The sequence below is a fragment of the Artibeus jamaicensis genome, unplaced genomic scaffold, assembly GCF_021234435.1.
Source record: "Artibeus jamaicensis isolate MK-2021 breed Jamaican fruit bat unplaced genomic scaffold, CSHL_Jam_final scaffold_1283, whole genome shotgun sequence".
Taxonomy (NCBI): Eukaryota; Metazoa; Chordata; class Mammalia; order Chiroptera; family Phyllostomidae; genus Artibeus; species Artibeus jamaicensis.
Window position 1 is genome coordinate 4,904,864 of NW_026522028.1, and position 25,088 is coordinate 4,929,951.

The window sequence follows — 25,088 nt, forward strand, 5'->3', positions numbered from 1 at the left end:
GAGTCTCATGTCCTTTTCCCAGCCATATGCCCCTCTCTCTTTCTTTCCCTGGGTTATGCTGCACAGCCCTCCTGCTTAGGAAGCCACCACCAGGCTTCCTCATCTGAGACCTAGGAATGGACCCCGGGTCTCTATAATCTGTCCTCCCTCCTTGTCCTTGTCTCTTATGTACCAGTTACATTACCCATGAGTAGTTGCCCCTGTGTTTAGGAAGAACAGTTACACGGTATGGGGTCCAGGTGCCCAGCAAGGTGGACAACAGCGATGTGCAAATGAAGCCACACAGCTGTGATTTCCAGGCACAGTGTGGTTGGGAGACCATCCCCAGAAGCCTTAGCATGAGAGCGCAGTTAATCATGGAGGCCAGAGAATAAGGAGATGGAATTAACACATGAGGTCACTTCATTCAATGAATATAGGAAACATTTTGGGAACAGCTGGGTCCATCGGAAGCAAGCTAATAATTTGGTACTGCTTCAGACCTCTTGCTTGAAATATGTTTTCAGCACCTATTTAGGAGAGACGAGAAGAAATTTATTTTTTGTTTATTAAAACTTTACCTTTTATGCCCCAGCTGGTGTGGCACAGTGGTTGAGTGCCAGCCTGTGAACCAAAGGGTCGCCGGTTCAGTTCCCAGTCAGGGCCCATGCCTGGGTTGTGGGCCAGGTCCCCAGGGTGGGGGGTGGAGTGTGAGAGGCAACCACACATTGATGTTTCTCTCCCTCTTCCTCCTTCCCTGCTCTAAAAATAACTAAAATCTTTTTTAGAAACTTACCTTTCCGTTTTTATTAATATAAGGAAATTAATAGATGTACTAAAAGTCACATGCCTGTTTTGCATATATGGATTTTCTTTTATTCATTATTTTTTTTGCCATTTCTAGATGCATAGCATTATTGTATACCAGTGTGGTCCAACAGACATATAATGTAAGCCACATATGTGATTTTCAATATTGTAGTACCACATTAAATAGTAAAAGTAAAAAGGTGAAATTAATCTAATTAATATATTTATTTTAATGTTTCCAAAATGTCACTTTCACATTCCAATGAGTATGGGAATAAGAAGATATTTCACATCCCTTTGTTGTCTGAAGTCTTTGAAATCCACCGTGTGTTTTACGCTTATTCCCCAGCTCCGTCTGGGGAATAGCCACACTGCAGGTGCTTACAAGCCACACATAGCTAGTGGCAAACTAGTGAAGTTCAGTGCTCATCAAGACTGAGAGTAATTCACAGGGTATAACACCAATATTTTTTAAAATTTATCTTTTTCACTTTCACGCTGGTACATCATATCCATCTTTAAGTTGTTTGTTCCATTTATTTTATTTTTTTTTCATTGTTCAAATATAGTTTCTGCATTTTACCCCCATCCCAGCCCACCTCAACCCCTCCCCACCTCCCTCCCCTTTCCACCCCCCACCTTGTTATTATCCATACTTATTCCTGCAAACCCTTCCCCTTTCCCCCTGAAATCCCCTCCCCTCCCCTCTCCCCTCTGGTCCATGTCAGCCTGTTCTCTATTTCAGTGTCTTTGGTTGTATTTTGCTTGTTTGTTTTTGTTGATTTTGCTTCTTTCTGAATCATACAACTTCTGGGAGAACAAATGAAAGAATTTTAAAATTAAGTAATAATGTAGATGATTTGACTTCACTCAACATTTAACACATGCAATGTTCAGGTTCCAAATTTCAGCTAAATGCCATTGCAGGCTTCAGCTAGCTGGCCCCAGGTGGACGGCCAGCCAAACCAAACATTCCCACATCCTGGGCACACACTTCCTCAAGAAACAGGCCAGGAGAGCTGTGGAGTTTTTTAAATTTCCAACAGAGGTGGCTGTAGTGTGCATACTCAAAGCTACAAGAGGAGTTTGCCAAGAAGATGTGAATGAATGAATGCTACAATGAAAGGGTTTTTTCCTTTATACCTTGAACTCCAGGCACCACTCCGCTCCTTAAAGCAGTTCTGGGGTCCAGGCAGGGGAAAGATGTGCAAGGACTGGAGGAGGAGGCCAACTCCTTGATCCCCTACAGCAGGAGTCAGCAAACGCTGTAAAGGCTTTGAAGTCAATATTATAGGACTTGTAGGTCAGAGGGTGTTGGCACAACTACCTAATGCTGCCTTTACATTGCAAAAGGGGCCACAGGAAATATGTAAATAAATGGTCATGGCCATGCTCCAGTAATACTTTATTCATGAGCACACATTTTAATTAATATCATCCCATATACTTTTTATGTATCAAATGCCTTTGGGATTTTTTTTTTTTGTCATTTACTCAAAACGTAAAAAGCATTCCAGGCTTGCAGACTATACAAAAACAGGTGGTGGCTGGATTTGAACCATGGGGTATTGCATTGCTGCCTCCTGCCCTAAACCCTTGTTGAAATGGTCTTACAGCAACATTCCCCAGAGAGACCTTAACTGTTTGGCCCTGACTTCTACCCGGATGTTTCATTTCTTTTTTTTCCCAAAGAAATCAGATGTTTCTCATCTTCTTCCAATTTCTTTCTGCGTTCCTTTCTCTTCTGGCTAGCACAAAGAGACCCACCTACCTTCCAGTTTTATTCCCTTCCCTCATATTGTCGGTACACCTAGTAAAGTTGCAGCTTCCCATTTGCTAGTGGTATGTCCTCCCACTGTCATGTTCAAAACCAATAAACACCATCCCTATACATCACCATTTCCAGGAATAGCTATTCTATATCTTATTAGTCTTGTATGTGTCAGTAAGATGGAAATTCCCAGGGACATTGATTTCCTTTATTGTTAGGCAGGTTTTACTACATGGGTAATGGAATATACATTTATTTCATAGTATAAATAACAATAATGCATTCATTTGCAACAATGTAGCCGATTACACAAAGAAAATGTAAATGTGACTTATATAGATTCTGTCATTTGTTGTAAAATACTTTTTAATGTTGATATTTTTTAATATCATAATGAAATTATTTCATTCAGCAGAGAACAACAGAAATAGGACTCCTTTTCAACATGATTTTCTTTCTTTTGGAGAATGAGTTTTAGAAGACAAGAAACTTTCTAGCCAGAGAAGGTTGCAATTAGAAGCAACAATGCATTGTCATGCCATTGAAGCTTTCGAATTCGTGTATCTGAACACTCCTGGAAATTCTTTTCTTATTTTAGAAAAGAATTTCATTCAGCTTTAAAAAGAATTCATGACGATTAAGAAGTCTCTTAGATACATAGGTCTGGAAGCAAGTAATATAGTATGGCTCACAGCACTGTCCGAGGTACCTTTGCATGATGGCTTGTCCTTCACCATTGGAAATGGCAGGTGTGACTGAGAAGCTGATTTGAAACCATATTTAAGTAATTTATATGTATGGTTATGAATTTTGGAACTATTAAATTGTTGCTAATGGAACTTCAAACATCGAGGCTATGTAATCATGCAGTATATACTTTTTTTTTTTTTTTAACCTTTTTCTCTGTGAAGCGCATGGTCTGGAATATAGTGATTTATACAAATGAACCAAGGAGAAGAGTTTGGTTTTTAGAAAGCCTGTGACTAAAACAGCTAATTTCAACTGAAATCATAAGGATTATCTTCAAAAGGATCAAGCTATTATAATGTATTATGATCCCTGTAGCTTTGGTAAAATTACACAGAGCCTGGCTTAGTTTTCTTTGAATTTTGGTCAAATAAAACTAATGAACAGAGCAAACACACATACCCTAAAACACAGTGTGTCCTAAGAATCCAAAGGACCTTTTCCTGTATCATTTAGCCTGCTGATTGGAAAGTGTGAGAATAAAGTAGCTCTTTCCTTGTTTTAGAATAAGTATGGGCTAAGAGAGAGGGAAAGAGAAAAATGTGGGGTTAATTTGTAACAACAGCTTCTGTAGAGTGTGTATGTATCATATAAAATTACATTTTAACATCCTTGTGCACTTTATTGTCCTCAGGGTTTAAACAGTATGTGATCAAAATCACATTATGTAGTAAAGAGTGTGTGGCTAGCCAAATAGTCAGGTGGGTGTAAATCCCACTAAAATCCATTTCAGAAGATAAATGGTAGCTATTGAAATTTGGACAAATCAATTTCCCCGATTCACTTGTTTAATGCCCCTGGGAACCCATAGAGGGCTTGTTACCTACCTTTAGGTTGTGTTTGAATCAAGGCGAACAGTCAAAAAAATATTTTCCAGCCATTATGTGTATTAGTAAGGCTTATTTTTACTATGGAGTTCATTGCTTATACTGCAGTCTAAGAAATTAATGAACAAGAATACTGATCATGAACTACAAGGTTTATTTAAAAGCCAATATGGGTTTAGTGTAGTAATAAGGGCTAAGTTCTCCAAGTACTGCAAACCTGTTTATTGTACGTCAGATTTTTAGTGACTTTGAAATCTCCCTAGAAATGTTCATTTACCTCATCATGCCTTACACATTTCAGATCTTTAGCAACAATAACAAAATTCAGATGTGAGAATGAAGCGGTTATGCAATGAAACTAACACACTGATTTGATATAGGAGACTTAAACGCTTTGCTAGTATATTCACTTAAAACTGAAAGCCATATAGAAAATATAGATCTTTAAATATCATAAGTAATAACCACATGCTTTAAAGAGAAAATCCACTTACTTTTAATCCTAATAGCTCTGACATATGGCGGGGGGGGGTGACTGTCATAAAAATGAATTGTAATTGGTCACTTGAAAATTGTATATGGATTTATAATTTTTAAATGGCTGGTGGCATGTAACTATAATGTATTTTTCAGTTTTATAGTCATTAGTCTTTTACAAAATTTCCAGAGGGAAAGAAAATAAACGACCTCCTAGTGAGGGATATTTTACCATGAGAACGGTTGTAAAAAATTACTGAGTATTATGCCTGAGAATATATCTTTCCTAAGTTCTGCCTCTCTGGTAGCTTTGATTTATTGAGGTTGAAAAATATGCAAGGTGAAATGAGTTCTCCAAATATTTCACACTACACGTATTTTATCCAAAGGAAGATAATGGTCTACTGAAATCATTTACTCGGTCATTACTAAATTTGGGGAACTTTGTAAAATTTTTAGTTGATAGCAAGAGCATTTGTTTAAAAGGCATTCAAAGTGTACTGTTATTTAGCAGTTTTGGGTGGTGGAAGAGTATTGGCAGTAAAGGTTATGCTTAGCCATGCAGTGGGCAACTTGAATCAATGGAAAAAGCAATAGGTTTACAGATACTTGAGAGGACAGTGGCTGGAAGAAAAGCAGTTGCTAGGTAAATATTCACTGAATTAATTGTATGAGCAATGTTCCTGCCAGTGCTTTAATTAATGTGTATCTATTGTTGTCTTTGGCTCCAGAATCCATGACATCAACATAACTAACAAAACATGTCAAGAATCGAGCCTTCTACATGTGTTATTAGTTTTCTTGACTGACTGAATCCTGCCTTTGCCTATTCCTCCTGTCTTCCACTAGTCATATTTCACCAGTGCAAAGATCTGGTTTTACTATTCTTGTGAGCCTGGCCATTCACAAATACACTGAAACAAGAAGCAGAGCTGCAAATGTACCATATGGGAGAACATAAGTACTCTGAAGAGAGTTCGGCTTTTAATCCTCAGCTTTCCTTTCTCTGTTCTTTATTCTATTAGCAAATGATCAATTAGTCTGTGTGATTGTTCATTCATCAAACGCTAAACCATATAAGAGAAAGTGGTAAGGACAGAGTTGTCAACTTCAATTGTGACTGACTGTGAGTGATGTGTGTATGTATTTTCAACCCTTTGGAGAGAGACGCAGAAGATGCAAGTTGAACAAGAATAGTTAAAATGGAAAAAAAAAAACAATACTTGATAGGGTCTGTTGGAATAGCACAAAAAATAAATGCTCCAGGGTTTATTAGAGAGAATAATTATTTCCATCCACAGGGTCAAGCCATCTTCTTTGAGGAAGTGGCACTTTCATTACCCAAAACATGAAGGATGGAGAAGGGTTTTCTATGTGTTAATTAAGAAATGAGGTCTTTTATTCAGGGACAAGAAGACATTTCAATGGCTAACTAGACAATGACAGGGAAACAGAAGGAAGAAAAAAAGCCAAGGCTCATCCCAAGAACAAAATGGAATTTTGTCATCACAAAGATTTGAAGAATGGTAGGTAAAGTCAGATTGTCCAGAGTCGTTTTGTTTGTTTACATCAGGCTAAAGAATTTGGGGGCTATTGGGAATCAGTCATGTGATATAAGCAAGAAAATAAAACAGGGGGCAGTTTGGAAGTTGAATTTCATAGTTGCATGGACAATAGAATTTTATTTTATTTTTTGTCATTCAGTCACTTCATTTCAGTTTAGCACATTAATTTTAACACTAATAGCCCCATATCATCATCACTCCACATACATTCAATGTTATGAAGGAATTATGGTAAGATCCGATAAGTACCTAAAGGAATTGATTTGAAGAAATGCTGTGAAAGTGGACTCTTTTTTGGACTCCTATGTTTTCTCAAAGTTGTATAGCTGAAGGGAATGGGCAACAAAAGAGCATGAGCCTCTAACTTTGACTTCTTGGGTTCAAATTCTAGCTCAGTTACCATTGTTGGCTATGTGACCTTGAGCAAAGTCACTTAGTCTCTCTGTGTCAGTTTTCCATGTGTAAAATGGGGACAATAACAGTTCCTACATAATAGGGTTGTTATTAAATGTTGCTGATATATAAAAAACACTTAGAATAATGCTTGGAATATTAGAAGTACTATGCAAATATTCTATTTCCATAGATAAAGTACCTGTGCACCTATATTAAAAATCGCCATTTTCATGTTAAAAACTGGTACATATGATCTCACCTTTAACAGGAACCTAAACAACAAAAAAAACAAGTAAGCAAAATGTAACAAAAGACTCTGAAATAGAGAACAGGCTGACAGGGACCAGAGGAGAGAGGGGAGGGAATTTCAGGGGAAAAGGGGACGGAGGGTTTACAGGAACACATATAAAGGACACATGTACAAAAACTAAGGGGGGTGGAAATGGGAGGGAGGTGGGGGGCACTGGAGGGGTGGGCTGGGATGGGAGTAAAACACAGAAAACTATATTTGAACAACAATTTAAATAAACAAACAAACAAATAAATGAATGAATAAATGAATAAATGAATGAATGAATGAATAATACTGGCCCTGGCTGGTGTAGCTCAGTGGATTGAGCATGGGCCTGCAAACCAAACAACCACGGTTCAATTTCCAATCAGGGCACATGCCTGGGTTGCAGGCCAGTTCCCAGTAGGGGACGCATGAAAGGCAACCATGCATTGATAATTCTTTCCCTCTCTCCTTCCCTTCCCCTCTAAAATAAATAAAATCTTTTTAAAAAAGAGAATAATAATTCTTTCAATAATTTTTCATGATTGGAAAATTAAAAAAAACAACTAGTACATATTCCTTGCAGAACAATTAAAAGCACAACTAAAGATGGCCTATAACCCAAAATTGCAACTTTAAAACTTTGGGAACATCATACATCTTTCCACATCACTAAATATACATTCCTATCATATTTTAAATAGCCACATGGTATTTCACTGAATGGATGGTCCATAACTGTCACTGATACCCTACTGGTTACATGTAAGCTATATTACATGTTTGGCATTTATATATGGTGCTGTGACAAATATTCTCATAGTTTATGTACACAACATTATTGCATTAACAGATTGTTAGATGTAGAATTTCTGATCTGAGACTGTGTTCATATTTGAATATATACTGGAAAACTCTACCGATTCACTCCCAACCACATTCCCAGGGATATTCTAATGTACTTGCTTACCAGCAGCATAGGAGGGGGCCCAGTTTCCTGCACTATTTCTACTGTATGACTCCACTCTAGTGTAAAACCAGACAGTTTTTTAAATCTTTGCTGAATAAGCAGGTGTAATATTATACCTTGCCCTTTGAATTTCATTTTTATGGTTGCTAGTCAAGTTACACAGTTTTAACAGACTTAGAGATTAGTCATAATTTTTCTTCACTGAATTGTCTATATTTTTGATCCTTGTTCAATTTTTTTTCTGTTGAGTTCATCTTTTTTCCTATTGATCTGTGAGAATAGCTTTATCTTAAGAGTGTCTGTTAAATTATTAAGGTGTATTATTTTATTTCTGGTTCTGATTTTTCTTTTGCTTGTTTGATTTTTTTATGTAAGGAAGTTTTATATTGTTAGGTGGTTTTTAAACCAAATAATAACATTTTAAATTATTTTTATGGCCAGTTCCAAGTATTTACATTATTTGTATTTACATCTAAATTTCAGTCACCTGATATTTAGTTTGGAATTATTTGAGATAGGAATTTTAAAATTGAGTTAAAATTCAACCAAATATCATCTATATTTTTAAGTATAAAAGGATCAGAATTCAGCATTTATCATTGACTTCTTTGAAAATAATGTTATTTATCATGTAAATGGTGACTTTTTTGAATTGACGATTTGATCATTATAACAACATATTTTATCCATATCTCTATTTTATTTTAAAAATATTTTTCTTTTAAAAATATTTTTATTTATTCATTTATTTATTTTTAGAGCACAAGGGGAAAGGAAGGAAAAAGAGAAACATCAATGTGTGGTTGACTCTCACACACCCCCACTGGGGACCTGGCCTACAACACAGGCATATGCTCTGACTGGGAATTGAAGCAGTGACCCTTTGGTTTCCAGGTCAGCCCTGAGTCCACTGAACCACACCAGCCAAGGCCATATCTCTATTTTTAAATTAATGACAGATCTTCAAAATGTAGAAGTTATGTGAGAATCATATAAATATCATTTAATCATGATTATGGATCAATCATAACCCAAAAAGCAACCTAATTTATCTTATAGTCCCTATGTAATAGCCTTAAACTAACAAACATCTGGTAGTGTTTTTGTGTGTTCAAAACATATTTATACATATGCATTTTGTTTATATTGTTCCATATTAAAGTCAACTTCTAATTGTGTATCTATTCAGTGATATGTATGTGTATAAATTGTTCCTATAAAAATGAAGACTTTTGAAAAATGGAAGTTTCAGTACTCCTTTTATCAAGTAATATGTTAGATTTTGACAGATAGTAGAAAGTATGTTTGGGGAGAGAACAGAAAGGACACAGTAGAGTTTGGAGTCCAGGAAAACCCAGATGTTTAATGTCAAGTTTTTCTGACTTACTAGTAACCTTAGGAATATTGTTTATAGTTCGGAGCTTTAATTTCCTCATATGTTAATTGAGAAAATAATATATATTTTGTAGGATCATGGATGAGATTAAGGGAGCTATTATAAATAAAATCTGTGACATAGTGCCCCAAGAATATTATAAATCTAAGTTATAATAGCAATTTTGTCATCGCTAATATTTTGGAGGGACAGCCAGCCACTCAACCAGTGCTATGCATTTATTTATTTTTATTTAACATTTAAAACACACATTAAAATAACACCCTTTCTTTATAAAAGGCCAAAATATGTTAACAATTAAATAGAAATGTATCTGTAATTGGTAACACTCGCAAAATCATGCTTAATAATTTGGTGCATATATTTGCAATTATTTAAAAATATGTATATGTTTATGTGTAGATATTGATATGTAAAGTATACACAGAAAATCAGAGACAGTTTATGGGTAGTATATATTTTTTATTAATATGTCATGAATATTTTTCAATATAATCGAATGTTTTTCATGGTACGTACTTTCATGGATGCCAAGAATTCCATTATGTGGATGCAATTTATTCTACTTGAGGGATTCTGTTTCAGTTTTTCACTAGTATAGGTGACAGAATTGATTGAGCATTCTGGTTATGTGTTTCTATGTATATCTCAGATATTCCCTTAGGAAAATTTATAGATGTATAATTCCGTGGTTGAAAAGAATGAATACTTTTAAGGCTTGAAAATATTTCCCTGTAATCTTTCAAACCAAAGGAGAAGAGATGTATAGAGAAGTGCGCAATTCATAAGAAGTTGATGGATTTTTTCAAAGTTAATGTAGCCATTGCTACTAGCATCCAGATCAAGAATTAGAATGTTAGACCAGGAGCCTCCCTCAGGCTCTTTCCCAGCTATTGCCCTCACCCAGGGATAAGTGCTTTTCTGACCTTTCACATCTCTGGTATGAAAGTTTTACCGCCATTGAAATTAATATCAGGGGAATCATAGAGTACATGCCTTTATGTTGGACTTCCCCTATTTAACATTATTTTTGTGAGCAGTTTCTATGCTAGTGCATGTATCAGAAGTCTATTTATTCTCTTTACAGAATTCTGCTGTGTGAACATGTCAGTTTATCCATTCTGCTGTTGGTATACATGTGGGTTATGTCTAGTATGAGGCCATTATGAATACTGCTATTATGGCATACATGTCCATTAATACACACACACACACACACACACACACACATCTTCAGAGTGTACTTGGAAGTAGAATGGTTGGTTCAGCTGATATGTGCATATTTATTTGGCTTTGCAAAGAACGTCAAATAGTTTGACAATGGGGTTGTGCCAGTTTACTATCACCAGTGCTGTAGGAGAGTTTCGTTTCTTCCAAATCCTCATCAAGAGTGTGTATTTCTGATCTTGTTCCTTTCAGCCACTCTGGTGGATATGAACTTGTATTTTATTGTGTTTTAGTCTGTAATCCTCTAATGATTAGAGCTATTCTATGTCTACTTATGTGAAGTCCTTGTGCAAATCTTTTGCCCATTAAAACAAATTAGTGATCTGTCTTTTTCTCATATATGTCAGAGTTTCTTTTTTAATACAAATCCTTTATCAGATATATGCAGTGCAAGTGTCTTCTTCTGACCTAGGCTTTACTTTTTGTCTTCACAATATCTCTTGATGAATTAAGTTCATCTTATCAATTTTTTCCTTTATGGCTAGTGCATTTTATGTGTTGTTTAAGAAATAATCACTTTCCCTGAAATCAACAAGGTATTTTCCTATATTTTCTTGTGGAAACTTTATTGTTTTGTCTTTTACATGAAGTTACGGCCATCTGGAATTAATTTTTCTGTGTGTGTGATGTAGAGTAAGTGTAAAGATTAATTTTTTTAGTGGTGGTACATACACACAATGGAATATTACTCAGCCATAAAAAAGAATGAAATCTTACCATTTGTGACAGCATGGGTGGACCTAGAGGGTATTATGCTAAGTCAAGTAAGTCAGTCAGAGAAAAATAAATACCACGTGATTTCACTTGGATGTGGAATCTATAGAACAATATCACTACACAAACAAAGTAGAAAAAGACTTAGATACAGAGAACAGACTGATGGTTCCTAGAGGGGAAGGTGATTGGGGGACTAGGTGAAGAAGGTGAAGGGAATCAGAAGTACAGATTGGTATTTACAGAATAGTCATGGGGATGTAAAATGCAGCATAGGGAATAGTTAATAATATTCTAGTAAACATGAGTGGTGCCAGGCAGGTACTGGAAATATCACGGGAACACCTTGTAAAGAGTAAGGTAGTCTAATCAGTATGCTGTACACCTGAAACTAATACAATAATTTGAATATAAACAGTAATTGAAAAATAAAATTTAAAAAAAGAGTTTTCATTTGAATAGTCAGTTAACCTGGAACCATTTACTGCAATCTACTCTTCACTAAAGTGGCACCATTGTCATAAATTAAGTAAATATTACAGTCTTTGTTCTTACAGCAATACCACACACAATTAATTATAACAAATATTGATATCTGGCTGTAAGCATTCTTTTTTTAAGGTTAAAGACACTAAATATTCAGCCTGGCTGGTGTGGCTCAGTGGACTGAGCATCAGCCTGCGAACCAAAGGGTCGCTGGTTCGATTCCCAGTCAAGGCACATGCCTGGGTTGCAGGCCAGGTCCCCAGAGGGGGCCACGTGAGAGGCAACCACACATTGATGTTTCTTTCCCTCTCTTTCTCTCTGCTTTCCTCCTCTCTCTAAAAATAAAGAAATACTTTTTTAAAAAAGACAGTTAGTAAACAAATACATTGTGTTTTAATTTTTCAATTACAATTTACATTCAATATCTTTCTGTGTTAGTTTCAGAGATATAGTAAACTTGGTAGAATGTCATGTGCTTTGCAGAGTGACCCTACCCTCCCATGCCACTGCTTCAAGTACCCACCTGGTCCCATATATACTCATCCCAATATTATTGACTATATTCCCTGTGTTATTAAACTCTGTTATTCTTCAAGATTTCTTTGGATATTTTTGGCCCACTGAATTTCCGTAGAAATCTTACAGTTGTATATCAGTTTTTATTAAAAACCTCCTGTTTCAACTTTGATTGGGATTGCACTGGATGTACACATTATTTGAAGAGAACTGACATCTTTACAATATGAGACTTGCCAACTGGTTCCTTCAGTTGGTTCCTTCCCATAGAAGAACAAGTTATAGAGGATCTAGCAAGCATAGGTAGATACATTTCACTTCCTTGCACAACCAAAAGAAGGATAACAACCAATTTAAAAACAAAAAGCAACCAGAACAGCCAAAAATTCAAACTGTATGAAAATCTGACAACCGAGGGGTTAAAGAAGAAACATGCATCCAGACTGGTGCATTGACAGAAAGAAATATGGTCCAAATGAAAGAAAAGGTTAAAACTCCAGAAAATAACTAAGCAATGAGGAGGTAGATGATCTATCAGATGCAGAGTCCAAAAAGCTGGTAATCAGGATGCTCACGGAAATGATTGCGTATGATCACAAAATAGAGGAAGAAATGTGAAGGCTATACAAAGTGAAAAAAAGGAAAATACACAGGGGACCAGCAGTGAAAAGAAGGAATCTGGGACTCAAACAATGATTTGAAACAAAAGAAGAAATAAACATCCAACCAGAACAGAATGAAGAAATAAGAAGTCAAAAAAAAAATGAGAGGCTGAGGAACCTCTGGGACAACTTCAAATGTTCCAACATCTGAATCATAGGGGTTGCCTGAGGAGTAAAGGAAGAGAAAGAAATTAAAAACTTACTTAAATAAATAATGACCGAAAACTTCCCCAGTCTGATGAAGAAACTACACATGCAAGTCCAGGATGCTTGGAGAGTCCCAAACAAGTTGGATTCAAGAAGAAACACACCAAGACACATCATATTTAAATTATCCAAGATTAAAGATAAGGAAAGGAGAGAATCTTAAAAGCAGCAAGAGAAAAGGGGACAGTCACCTACAAAGGAGTGCCCATCAGACTGTCAGCTGATTTCTCAAAAGAAAACTTACAGGCAAGAAGGGCCTGGCAAGAAGTATTCAAAGTCATGGAAAGCAAGGACCTACAACCAAGATTACTGTATCCAGCAAAGCTTTCATTTAGAATGGAAGAGCAGATAAACTGCTTCCCGGATAAGATCAAGTTCAAGGAGTTCACCATCACTACGCCCTTATTATATAAAATGTTAAAGGGACTTATGTAAAAAAACAAAGATCAAAAACTATGAACAGTACAATAACAAACTCACTACTATCAACAACTGAACCTAAAAAAAACAAAAACAATACAAAACAAACTAAGCAAACAACTAAAACAGGAACAGATTCACAGAAATAGAGATCACATGGAGGGTTATCAGTAGGGAGGGTGAGGGGGAGAATCAGGGTAAAAGGTACAGGGGATAAGAAGCATGAATGATAGGTACAAAATAGACAGGGGGAGGTTAAAGAATAGTATGAGAAATGGAGAAGCCAAAGAACTTATATGTGCGACCCATGGACATGCACTAACTGGGGGGAAATACTGGAGGGAGGGGGGTACAGGGCAGAGGGAGATAAAGGGGAGGAAAAAATGGAACTGTAATAGCATAATCAATAAGATACACTTTAAAAAATAAACAAATTATATTCCTTTATTTGTGGTTTCCTAATCTCTTAAAGATGTCTGGAGTTCTTCAGGTAGACGTCTTGCTTTTTGTTTTGAATTTTGTCCAATTTCTCCCTACAAATGTAAGAATTTATGTTCCCACAAACATCCTAAATGCTTATTTTCCAGAACTTTGACTAATACCTTTTGCAAAAGTCAATATAATATTCCAATGGTGGTATGTCATTGCTGTTTAAATTTGCATTTCATTGATTACTTAGTGATTACACTTTTATTTACTGGCTGTTTGCATTTTTTGTGAAATGACTGTTTATATTCTTTATCCAGTTTTTCAGTTGGTCCTCCATCTCTCTTCATTTATTGAATGATCTATTTATATGAGATAATATTACCCTTTGTCTGATAGATGCTGTAAATATACCCAGTCATCATTTGTTCTTAATTCTGCTAATTAATCTGAATTTCTAAATGAATAGTACAAATATTATATGTAATAGTTTATTTATATTTCTTTCTCTTTCTAAAGGGTTTTCCCATGCCCGTACTTTCTAAAAAAGATTTTTATTTGTTTATTTATTTATTTTTAGAAAGAGGGGAAGGGGAGGGACAAAGAGGGAGAGAAACACCTATGTGTGGTTGCCTCTTGCACGCCCACTACTGGGGACCTGGCCCAAAACCCAGGTATGTGCCCTGACTGAGAATCAGACCAGCAACCCTTTCATTTGCAGGTCAGTACTCAATCCACTGAGCCACAACAGCCAGGGCCCAGTATTTTATTCTAATTCTGTTATTATTAATTTTTCACACTTAACCACTATAATTTATCTCAAATCTATTTGGTGGAAGATATGAAGTCAATATTTAATATCTGCTTATTTCTACAACAGATACCTCTGATTATCTTAATGTTAAAACTCCTACACATTTGAAATTAAAATTCAGAAATTGAAAGAAAGGAAAGATAATCTTGTGTAAAATGAGGTCAAGATTCAGTTAGATACTAAGTTAACACATAAGGGAATGTTTTTCATTGTTTATATTCACAGGGAATATACTGTATGAAGAGCATGGTTTTATAATACTTAAAAAGACTGATAAAAATGGTACATTTTACTGGTACAGTGTTTTGCATTTGTATTTTGATGAGAATATGAAGTAGTAAATATAATAGTAAATTGCATTAGAACATGTAGGAAGTGACATAGGACTCAATGTAAATCGTAAATTATTCACATCTGCTATTTTTCCATGAAGTATTCAATATATAGGAGAAGCCATCAATCCCTGAATACTGTTTTGAATGTGAAAGCATAGAAGTTATATGTTTGATGACGTCAGATTCCACCCTCCCATTAACTGATATCATCCTAGGACAATAATCAGAGGTTTTTTAAGCTGATGGCTTTAGGTATGTCACATCCTTTTCATAATGACTTGTCAGTGAAATATATCAAGTATCATTTCTCAGCACTATTCTTTGGCATGAAGAAAAGTTAGTAGTTTTCCTTTCCAGATTAATGTCTGTCTTTGCAAAGGAAATCCATTTATGTTTTTCAGAAATTGAAAACTAGGGGTGAAATGTCTCTCACCCCATCCACCGTCTGTCCTACCATTGCAAAGCAATTATTTTAGTTTCAGAAATGTATCTACAACATAAATTCCTAGAAGTAAAAGTTCCAGGGCAAAGGTTACATGCACTTAATAGATTTTACCAAGTTGTCTTCCACAAGGGGCACACCAATCCGTACACCCCACTGGCCATGTATGAGAGTCTGTATTTTCCACAAGCTTGGCTGCCCAGCATGCTGTCAGGCTAAGATTTTTGACAGTGCGGTAGATGAAATTTTCAGAGCTCTTATTGTGATCAAAGCGTAGCTTCTTTTTGGATGTTTAAAAGCCATTCGTATTCTTTGTCAACCACCCTTACCTTTCGTCTCATTTTGTTTTGCATTTTTGATCGCCTTCTTGTTAATTGGCAAAAGCTTATCTTCTCTGTTAGGCAAATCTGCCTCTGATCTGAAAGGTGAGTCACAAATATTACTTTTTTTTTGTAGTTTGTCCTTTGACTTTGCATTTTGTTTAGTTTTCTTTTTGCCATGCAGAAGTTTTTAACATCTGGATAGTCCGATTTACTAATATTTTTGTCTGTTAATTAAAGCTGCTTAACATGAGGATAAAATTACACTGTTATGTCATTGACTACTCTAGACATCTATTGCTTCTTACACTGAGAAAAAGGAATTCTGAATTTGGAAAATGTGGGTCTTTCAGTCAACAGCTATTTATTGAAAGTTTCTCATGTATAGAAACCCAGTTCATAGCAGCACAATTTACAATAGCCAAGAGTTGGAAACAACCTAGGTGCCCATCAGTAAATGAATGGATCAAAAAATTGTGGTACATATACACAATGGAATTCTATGCAGCAGAGAGAAAGAAGGAGCTCCTACCCTTTGCAACAACATGGATGGAACTGGAAAGCATTATGCTGAGTGAAATAGGCCAGGTGTTGAAAGACAAATACCATATGATCTCACCTTTAACAGGAAGCTAAACAACAAAACAAACAAGCAAGCAGAAAAAAAACAAAAAACAAAAACACTGAAATAGAGAACAAGGGGATAGTGACCAGAGGGGAGAAGGAAGGGAAGTTAAGGGGAAAAAGGGGGAGGGATTTGGAGGAACAAATAGAAAGGACACAGGGACAAGAACTAAGGGGGGTGGAAATGGGAGGGAGGTGGGGAGCAAGGGGCAGGGGAGGCTGGGATGGGAGAAATAGACAGAAAACTGTACTTGAAAAATAACTAAATAAAATTAATTTAAAAAAAAAAAAGAAACCCAGTTCATCCAGAAATCAAAGCTCAGTGAGGACAGTCAGTGCCAGTAACAAATCAAACAGTGCACAGCCAGTGCTGTGATGGAGGGAAGCCCAAGGTTTATAAGGATGTACCTAATGCAGATGTCATAACTAAGCTGAAGACTACTGTGCCCCACGATCTCTTTATAAGTTGTCACTTCATTATTTCGGGTATTATCCAAATCTCCCCAGTTGCACCGTTTTCTCACAGGAATTGTTCCACCTCTATTACCAGGAAGGAATGGCTTGGGACAATGAGAAGGGAACCAACCACCATAGTTAAAAGTCGTCCAGATTTCTGGGCTTATCTATGAAGCCAAAGAGGAACACAGACTATTTTGTGATCAGATAGTAATGAGTTCATAGCTTGATTTTAGAGATTTAAGAAAAATACGATGGATTTTATTTCCAATAGCCTCAGAACCTAGAGGCTTTTAGCTGCTTCATGTTGAAGCTGTAAAATGCTTTCTACATATATCTGTGACTAGGAAATGATCCAGTAAAAAAGAAACTAGTTACCTCCTTATAAATACTAAAAATGATAAATGAAGGGCATATTAGATTATATATTACATACCTAGAGTTACATTTGTGGTAGCAACGACCACACACACACACACACAAATATAGTTGAGCACACCGATATCTGTATGGGTTAGGAGTCCTGCGATACAAATAGGTCTTTGTACTGTGTTTACTTGGCTGCATAGCAGGATACAAGGCAGACAAAGCAAGTACAGCATCACGATTCACTGTTCACTGACAAACATGCCATGCGACCCACACATGTTGCTGCTTTTGACTCCTCACCCCACACAGGAAAAGGCCTCCAGGAATGAAAACCAAGGTTTGTGCAGGTCGCCTTCGAGAAGCCACAGCCTGTCTTTCCCTTCCATATTTGTATCATGTCCCTCACATAGAGCCAAGGCCTCTATTCTAACTCACAGATCCGCAATCCAGATACAGGTGCGTACAACAAGCAAGGCAGGCCCAAGGTTTCCCATTCATCTTAACGTCCCAAACATCCTATTTCCAAGGAAGCATTGTTGTGGGAACCTAAGGTCTGGCCCAGGCTGCTCTGAATCAGTCCAGGCTGGATGTTAACCCTTTACTCATGCATTCACATGCATTGTATGTAATATGTCTGAGTGTATTTCAACACACTTCAGTATACATAGTCTCCCTATACTAAGAGCTTATAAAAAAAACCATTCCCCTAGAAATTAATTGGCTAGTTATTTTCTCTATTAATATATTTCCTTCTCACCCCACAACTCTTGGGTTAAAGAAAAGAACATAATTTTCATTAGTTAGTTCTTTTACTTACTTTTTTAGGTTTTTAAAGTAACATGTTTTTGAAGTGATTGTATTTTGCCATATATAATGCATACTTTTTGCCCACGTTTTTGAGGGAAAAATAAGGGTGCACATTATATATGAGTAGTACCTGCAATACCTTGTGCCTTGCTTATGTTTCATAATTGTTTGTTACATGACATTTCTTGTAGCATATGTTCAAAAATAAATGCTAAAATTCCTTTAGAATGCAAAAAGCAAGCATCTAAATATAAATAAATCATTGAATTTAAAAATTTAAATGAAAGATTTTTTTCCTCAGAGTTTGGGCCAAAATGTGGGTGCACATTATACCCAGCAAAATATGGCAACGTGCATAAAATAGGAAACTGAAAAACACAAGAGGCAAAGAACAAAGTCATGCATAGCCACAAGCAGTTTACCATTCGATGTGTTTTTCTAAGGCCCCCATGTATCTCCACAACTGAGCCTCCATTTTTATGTCATTAAGATCATACAGTTATATACCATGCTTTTCACACATCATGCTTTTTGAAATATTTACCATTTCAAAGTCCCAAGCTATGTAAGTATTGGAGCAGTTGTTCCAAAGTAAGGAGGCATTGTTTAGATGATGTACTAGTATATTAGCATATTTATTAGTTTACCGGAAAATGTTATCTATTCATAGCATAGTATCATTATATGATAGATGTGCATTACAACATTTGTGTTCCTATTACAATGTATATTTATACATTAATGTTTATATTTCTAGTATTATCATAGTATTAACAGTATGAAGAGTTGCCATGGCAGGTTCACGTTCTTTGTTTCTGCGCTAGACCTTGATAATCTGAAGAAAAAGGCTTTACTCCTGCCTACCTTGGTTCTCTGCCTACACTTGAACTTGAGCAACCTTCATAATGACTTTACTGTCTCTAGACGTTAACACCTGCGTACAATACGAAACTATTTACTTTCAATACTTACAGTGACCATATGAGGCAAGTACGATCATTAGCCTCATTCTATAGAGAAGGCTTTAAAGAACTTGGCTAATGTGCCAGAAAAGTGCTGGAACCAGGAATTAAAGCCGCCTAACTCTAGACCCCACAGTGCCGAACAGCATCTCGTACTGCTTGCCAAGTGACTTCACGTTCTCAACCCCAGTGTTATCATCTATTTATAAAATTGGGATAATAACAGTATTTGTATCATAGGGTTATTCAGTGGATTACAGAAGGCAATAAATGTGAAATTTCCAAACACGGTGCTCGGTCCTAGTAAGCCCTCAATAAAAATAAGGTGTTGTCATTCTCTTGTATTCTACTCTAACCCAAATGATGTCTTTACTTTTCATTTTAATCTTTTCATTCTGTTTTACTCGGCTGTACTAGGGCCCACAAAGTAGCACTCACAAAAATGCTTGCCTCGTCAGTTTTCATTGTACATCAAAGAATTTCCTTGTGCAATTTTTGTTAACATAAAGGAAAGTTAGAAGCAAGTGTAAAGGCAGTGTCAGGCATGTAATACACAACACACCATTATGTTTAATAAGTGAGTGTGGTTAAGCGAAGAATACAATTCTTTAATTCTATTGGTTGGGGTTGCATTTTTGTTTGTGTGCGTATGTGTTTCAATTTCCAAGAAAAGGCTTATTGTTTTCTGAGTGAAGAATTTTGGGAAAGACTACCAATCAATGATTTGTTATATATAAACTAAATCCTAACATGTAACCCATGTCAGTAATCAATATCGTGCTGTTAAAATACCAAATACAGTATATTTCTATAACATTTTATGACAAAGAAGTTTTGAAAATATTGGTTTTCCTTTTTTCCAATTGGTGTTTTGGGTTCCCTTGGATATATTTCCAGGAGTGGGATCACTGGGTCAAAAGGCAGATCCATGTTTAATTTTTTGAAGTATCTCTATACTGCTTTCCACAGTGGCTGCACCAGTCTGCATTCCCACCAACAGTGCAAAAGGATTCCCCTTTTTTATTCAAATCATGAGAACCTTTCCCTTTTATTTCCTTTCAGGTGTCTAGAGATTTACCTGTGAAACAAGGAGAAACTGAGGCTCACATAAAAGATCTTGGCCAGATCGAAGAGCAATTAAATCATCTGCTTCTGTGGCTGTCTCCTATTAGGCGTCAGTTGGAAATTCTCAATCAACCAAATCAAACAGGACCATTTGACCTTAAGGTAGGGGACTTGTTACTTTAAATACTGTTTTCCAAACGAGTGGCAATATCAGTGAACTAAGTTTCTCACTTGTCGCCATCATTATCGTTGTTGTTATGTTGGTTATTATTATTTGACTCACATTTTCTGTTTGTTTCCAGCATTTACCAGCACTTATGTATTCATTGAACTCATAGCACTGTAAAAATGTTACCTATTCATAGCATAGTATCATTATATGATAGATGTGCATTACAACACACATAGATGTGCAATGCCTTCATCATATCTGCTACTACAATATTCATTTTCCATCCCTCCTTTAACTGCACTAAGTAAATGTTTCTAGACTCATTATCTAAAACTGAGGTCATGAGGAGATTAGGTTCTTACAAAATAAAGTATGGACTCTTTAGTAGACTTCATAACACCCTGCCAGACCAACTCCAATTTACCTTTCTCTCCTCTTTTTCTGTCAACAACCTCTCCTTATATTCTAGCCCCAGCAGATTATATGGTATCTTTATATGCATGTTCCTTCTCACCATGTCTTTCTTCTTGATCTTCTTTAAGTGACTTCTGTCTTTTTTTCTCATGATGGATTTTCTTCCATCTTTCAAGATGGAATTCAATATCATTGCTTCTTCAAAGCTTTCCTCTGTATCCCAAGTAGACTAAAAAATACTTTTAGGATTCCTTATAAACCTCTCTGTCCATCTCCAGTAGCCTTTGCCCATTGACTTTCACTTAAATTTTCAGACCTGACTACCTCATCACAGTTCTTTGATCACAGAAGGCATCTTTCTCTGTTCCTTATCCCCCTTACTTTGGAATACCCCAACCCAGGGCTCAGTGAATGCTGAGTACTTGTTAGTAGTTTTGAGTCAACCAATAAAGATGCTTAACAAGTCAGGCAGAATGGTAATGAGCTATTACAGGTAAGCCTATGGTTCAGACAGTTGGACAGAAGCACTTCTGTTTTTAGTGTCCCCCATCCACAGTGATTATTTCTATCTTTTGTCCCTTCCCAGGATCACATTCTAGGGACATGTCCCAACAGCATGTCCCAGTTTGCATCTCCTAGGGGCCAACAACATTAAACATGCAATCCTATTGACCAAGCCAATGGAAAGTACAATCTATTAACTAATGTAGTGGGTAATTCTGGACTCAATATGTTCAGTAACATCTTTAAGTCAATTTTTTTTCTTTTAATTGACCAACCCGAATTCTTCCATTTATTTACTTTCTAAGATTATAGCCATCTAACATTTTTTATCTCCATAGAGTTGCTACTTTGCAAAGAAATAAGTCAAGGATTTGAACAGTGTGGAGCTCATCCAGAAAAGAAAATTAGAAGTTTAGGAGAGGTGGGCTTGAGTCAAGATAGAGAAAGAGAGAGAGCACGTGCCTCGATATAACTAAAATGCAAAGTACACTCCACTGCTTTTCCCCCACCTCTTCCTGATAGTTAAACCTCCCACTCTGATAGCCAGAGCAGAAAACATGGTGTAAGTCACCTGTACATCTCATCTCATTAGTGCTCAACCCAGGCTGCTCAACCAGCGGGATGGCATTGGGTTCCGTTTGACGATTCAGCTTGAGTCACAATAAACTTTACCCAGAACAGATGACATGAACATGGAGGGAGTATACAGGACAGGTAACCACACACCCTGCATGATGTGACGGCACCCTGAGGTCTTGACACCAGGGAGTGGCTTCTGATGCACCAGTCGCCATGTATTTGGGTCATGTGTAGTCACAGGTACAAGCCTGGATGGGCGTGAAACCACATCACCATGCAGGCGGACCCAGCAGTTCTGGGATTCCTGAGTATTTCCACCTAGCCTGGTACATGGCATCCTCAGAGGTGTTTTAAAAGCAGCCATTCTCAGTGCAACTGCTTCGCATCAGTACTGAATTCTCATTACCCAGTAAATAAATCTCAGTGAAGAAGTACAGTAACTTGGTCCAATAAACAATGACCCCAGCCAGATTCTCACTTACTTTGGATCTAGTATATTCTTAAATCTGCCTTCACTTAGTATTCTAAGGAGGAAAGACCATATACTCTTTGTTCCCCATCATAAATCTCTTTTTGTAACACAGATGAAAGCACATTCCTTTACTTTGTAACATCCTCTTCATTTAAAATGTGCTTCTTCATGAAAATGGCAACCAAATTCAGTATTAGCTATCTCTGTATGTGAAATATATTTAAAAGACAACAAAGTCGTAGACTACCAATGGGAACCGTTGACTCAACCACAGTGACTTTGGTCCCAGTCTTTGCCCCCAGAATGGCTCTCAAATGCTGAGAACTTTCACTGGGCCTTTGTCCATGGCTCACAAGGTTCTGCCAAATGAGATCCTGCAGTTTAGAGTGGAAGCCACCATCAGCTCTGTGAGTCACTGTTCTTTATCAAAGCTTCAAGGCACCACTCTCGGTGTTGTGTGTTGTTTCAGAAAATCATGATATTTGTCTCCTGCAACTTGGTCTAACTCACTGAGGGGATACACAGCTTCTTTTTATTTTGGCAGTAAAACTCCTTGGCTTCAATCCTCTCTGCACATTCTGAGTTTCTCATCTCTAGAGTACAGGTTTCAAAAATGTCCCTTTAGCCTTTTGCTTCTGCTTAAGAAGAAGCTATATCCAAGGGGGAGATCATAAAATCACATATAAAATGACTTGAGAGTTCCCCCCGCCACCATAATTCTCAGACCCCTAGCTTGTTGAAATCAGGAAGTAGTGACTTATGTAATTAACTAACTTACCTAGTTCTTTATTTCCCTGTCTTGTTATCTCTAGTCACTGTCTAAAAAATGAGTTATTGAGGGTGCACAGAGTTCTTCTGCTGTAAGATATGTGGTCTTAGGCTCTACAACCTGCTACAACCCTCTGCTTAAAGAGATTAAACTCTTTTTCAGTGAAAGAAAGATTGGAAAATGCACTTGGCTTAACTTTAAAGTATTGGAAACCAAAAATAAAGTTTTTAAACAGCTTTGAGGACGTGCCCATATTTTTAAAAGATTTTATTTATTTATTTTTAGACAGAGGGGACAAAAGGGAGAAAGAAATCAATGTGCGGTTGCCTCTTGTGCGCCCCCTACTGGGGACCTGACCCGCAACCCAGGCATGAAACTTGACTGGGAATCGAATGAGTGACCCTTTGGTTTACAGGTCAGCACTCAATCTACTCAGCCACACCAGCCAGGGCCATGTCCCTATTTTTAATGCTGAGAAAGAGACACCTTTTTAAAAAATCTAAGAAATGAGTTCATGCAAAGAACATCAATGGACAAGGTACCATCTCCTAAATTTAAGTGGCCTGGGGGCGGGGTCCAGTCTGGCCGCGGTGGCCATGGCCTAGCTGTCTTGCCGCCCAGGTCCTTTGTCTTCTCTAGTCAAATTCTGAATACCTGTTAGAAAAATATGAGATACCCTCTGTGAGCTTTACTTTTGCCTGCCTGGCACTTTGTGCTTATTGATGAAATGCAGCTAGCTGTGTAATGACACCCAAATTTGTAAAAAAAAAAGAAAAAAAAAAGCCTTAAGGTTTCTGTCCTAATACACTGTTTGTGCTGGAGTGAAAATTGCCTGCACGTCACTTGGGTTGTGCAATTTGCTCCCAGAGTATTCCTATTCAGGAAATCCTGCAGATAGCAATATTCATTTTGCAAATCACCTCGCAAAACTCTTAGCAAGCCGAGAAACATAATCAATGAGATCGTGATGTAGAGGGTGAAAATTAGGCATAATCACAACCCTTTCCCATCCATGAGCCCACTGGAAGGCATGCTTTTGAATTTTGATTTTCAAATGTACTCTCAATTTAGACGTGAAATATGTTGATTTCAGATTTTTAGAAATGATAATTAAATGCTAAGAACCAGGGACCAGTTAAAATGTCTATAAAGGGTCTTATGTTTTTAATCTTTAATGAATGTTTTCAGTAATGAGCTGCAGGTATACTGTTGCTCTGACATAAAACTGCCTAACGACTGCTTCCCAAACTTTTTACAGGGGCGGGGGCGGGGGGGGCACGTAATTTTATGTTAAGTTTTCCTGACAGAAATGCTTTCCTATTGGTGGCAAGGATGGTTTCTCCCTTCCGTAAAAATACCTCTCCTTCCGTGGTCTAGAAATAAACACAACATACCACTCTACTGGTTCTTCCTTACTATGGAAGAAACTTAATTGCCCCTAAAGTCAAATCCATGCTAAAAACTACCAAAGGACACAATTGCAGTGACTGAATGATACAGTATGTGAACACCAAAATCCCTCTCTGTGCATGTTCATGTTGCTGTGAGGGCTGTCAATGACAAAAATTGTACCAGACAACTTAGCGGGCAAGAGAGACTTCATTCCAGAGTATTGCAATAGGGGAGGCAGATTGAATGGAGCTTGCATGGAAACAAAAGGCAGGAAGGATTTTAAGCATCGGGATGAGCTAGGGGAAAAGTACAGAGAGAACAGTAGAGAGGGGAGGTTGGTTAATGTGATGAAGCCATCTCCGTCCACTAATTGTCACTTACGGAAGGTAAGCTACTGTCCTCTCATGGAGACGGGGAGACTGGGTGCTATCCTTCCTGATATCTACATTTTGGGGATGGCTCTCAGGTCCTTGAGAAAGACCTGCCTGGGTTGTAGATAAACCTGTCAAAGAAGCAGGAGAGGAATTTACAATAAACCTCTGCCTAGTTGCATGGCAAGTGAGGATGTTGTCCTTACTCCTTTCATCCAATAACTCTCCTCCACTATTTTCGGGACACCTTCCACAGAAATAGTCTCCTGACTAATAGAAAACACTGGAGCATTTTTCTAGGAAAGCACGTGAGTCATAAAAGAGGCCAGTGTCCTCCTTTTCTTTGTTTCT

General features: G+C 37.1%; 1 protein-coding gene across 4 annotated transcripts in view; it reads left to right on the top strand.

Annotated features, from left to right (window-relative positions):
- The window catches only part of DMD (dystrophin), a 1,990,869-nt gene that overhangs the window by 1,261,437 nt on the left and 704,344 nt on the right, over positions 1-25,088 (top strand). For all 4 annotated transcript variants that reach the window (XM_053655812.1, XM_037127036.2, XM_053655810.1 and 1 more), the window contains one exon: positions 20,062-20,226. In XM_053655812.1, the coding sequence (XP_053511787.1) occupies positions 20,062-20,226 (165 nt within the window). The remainder of the gene's footprint in view (positions 1-20,061; positions 20,227-25,088) is intronic.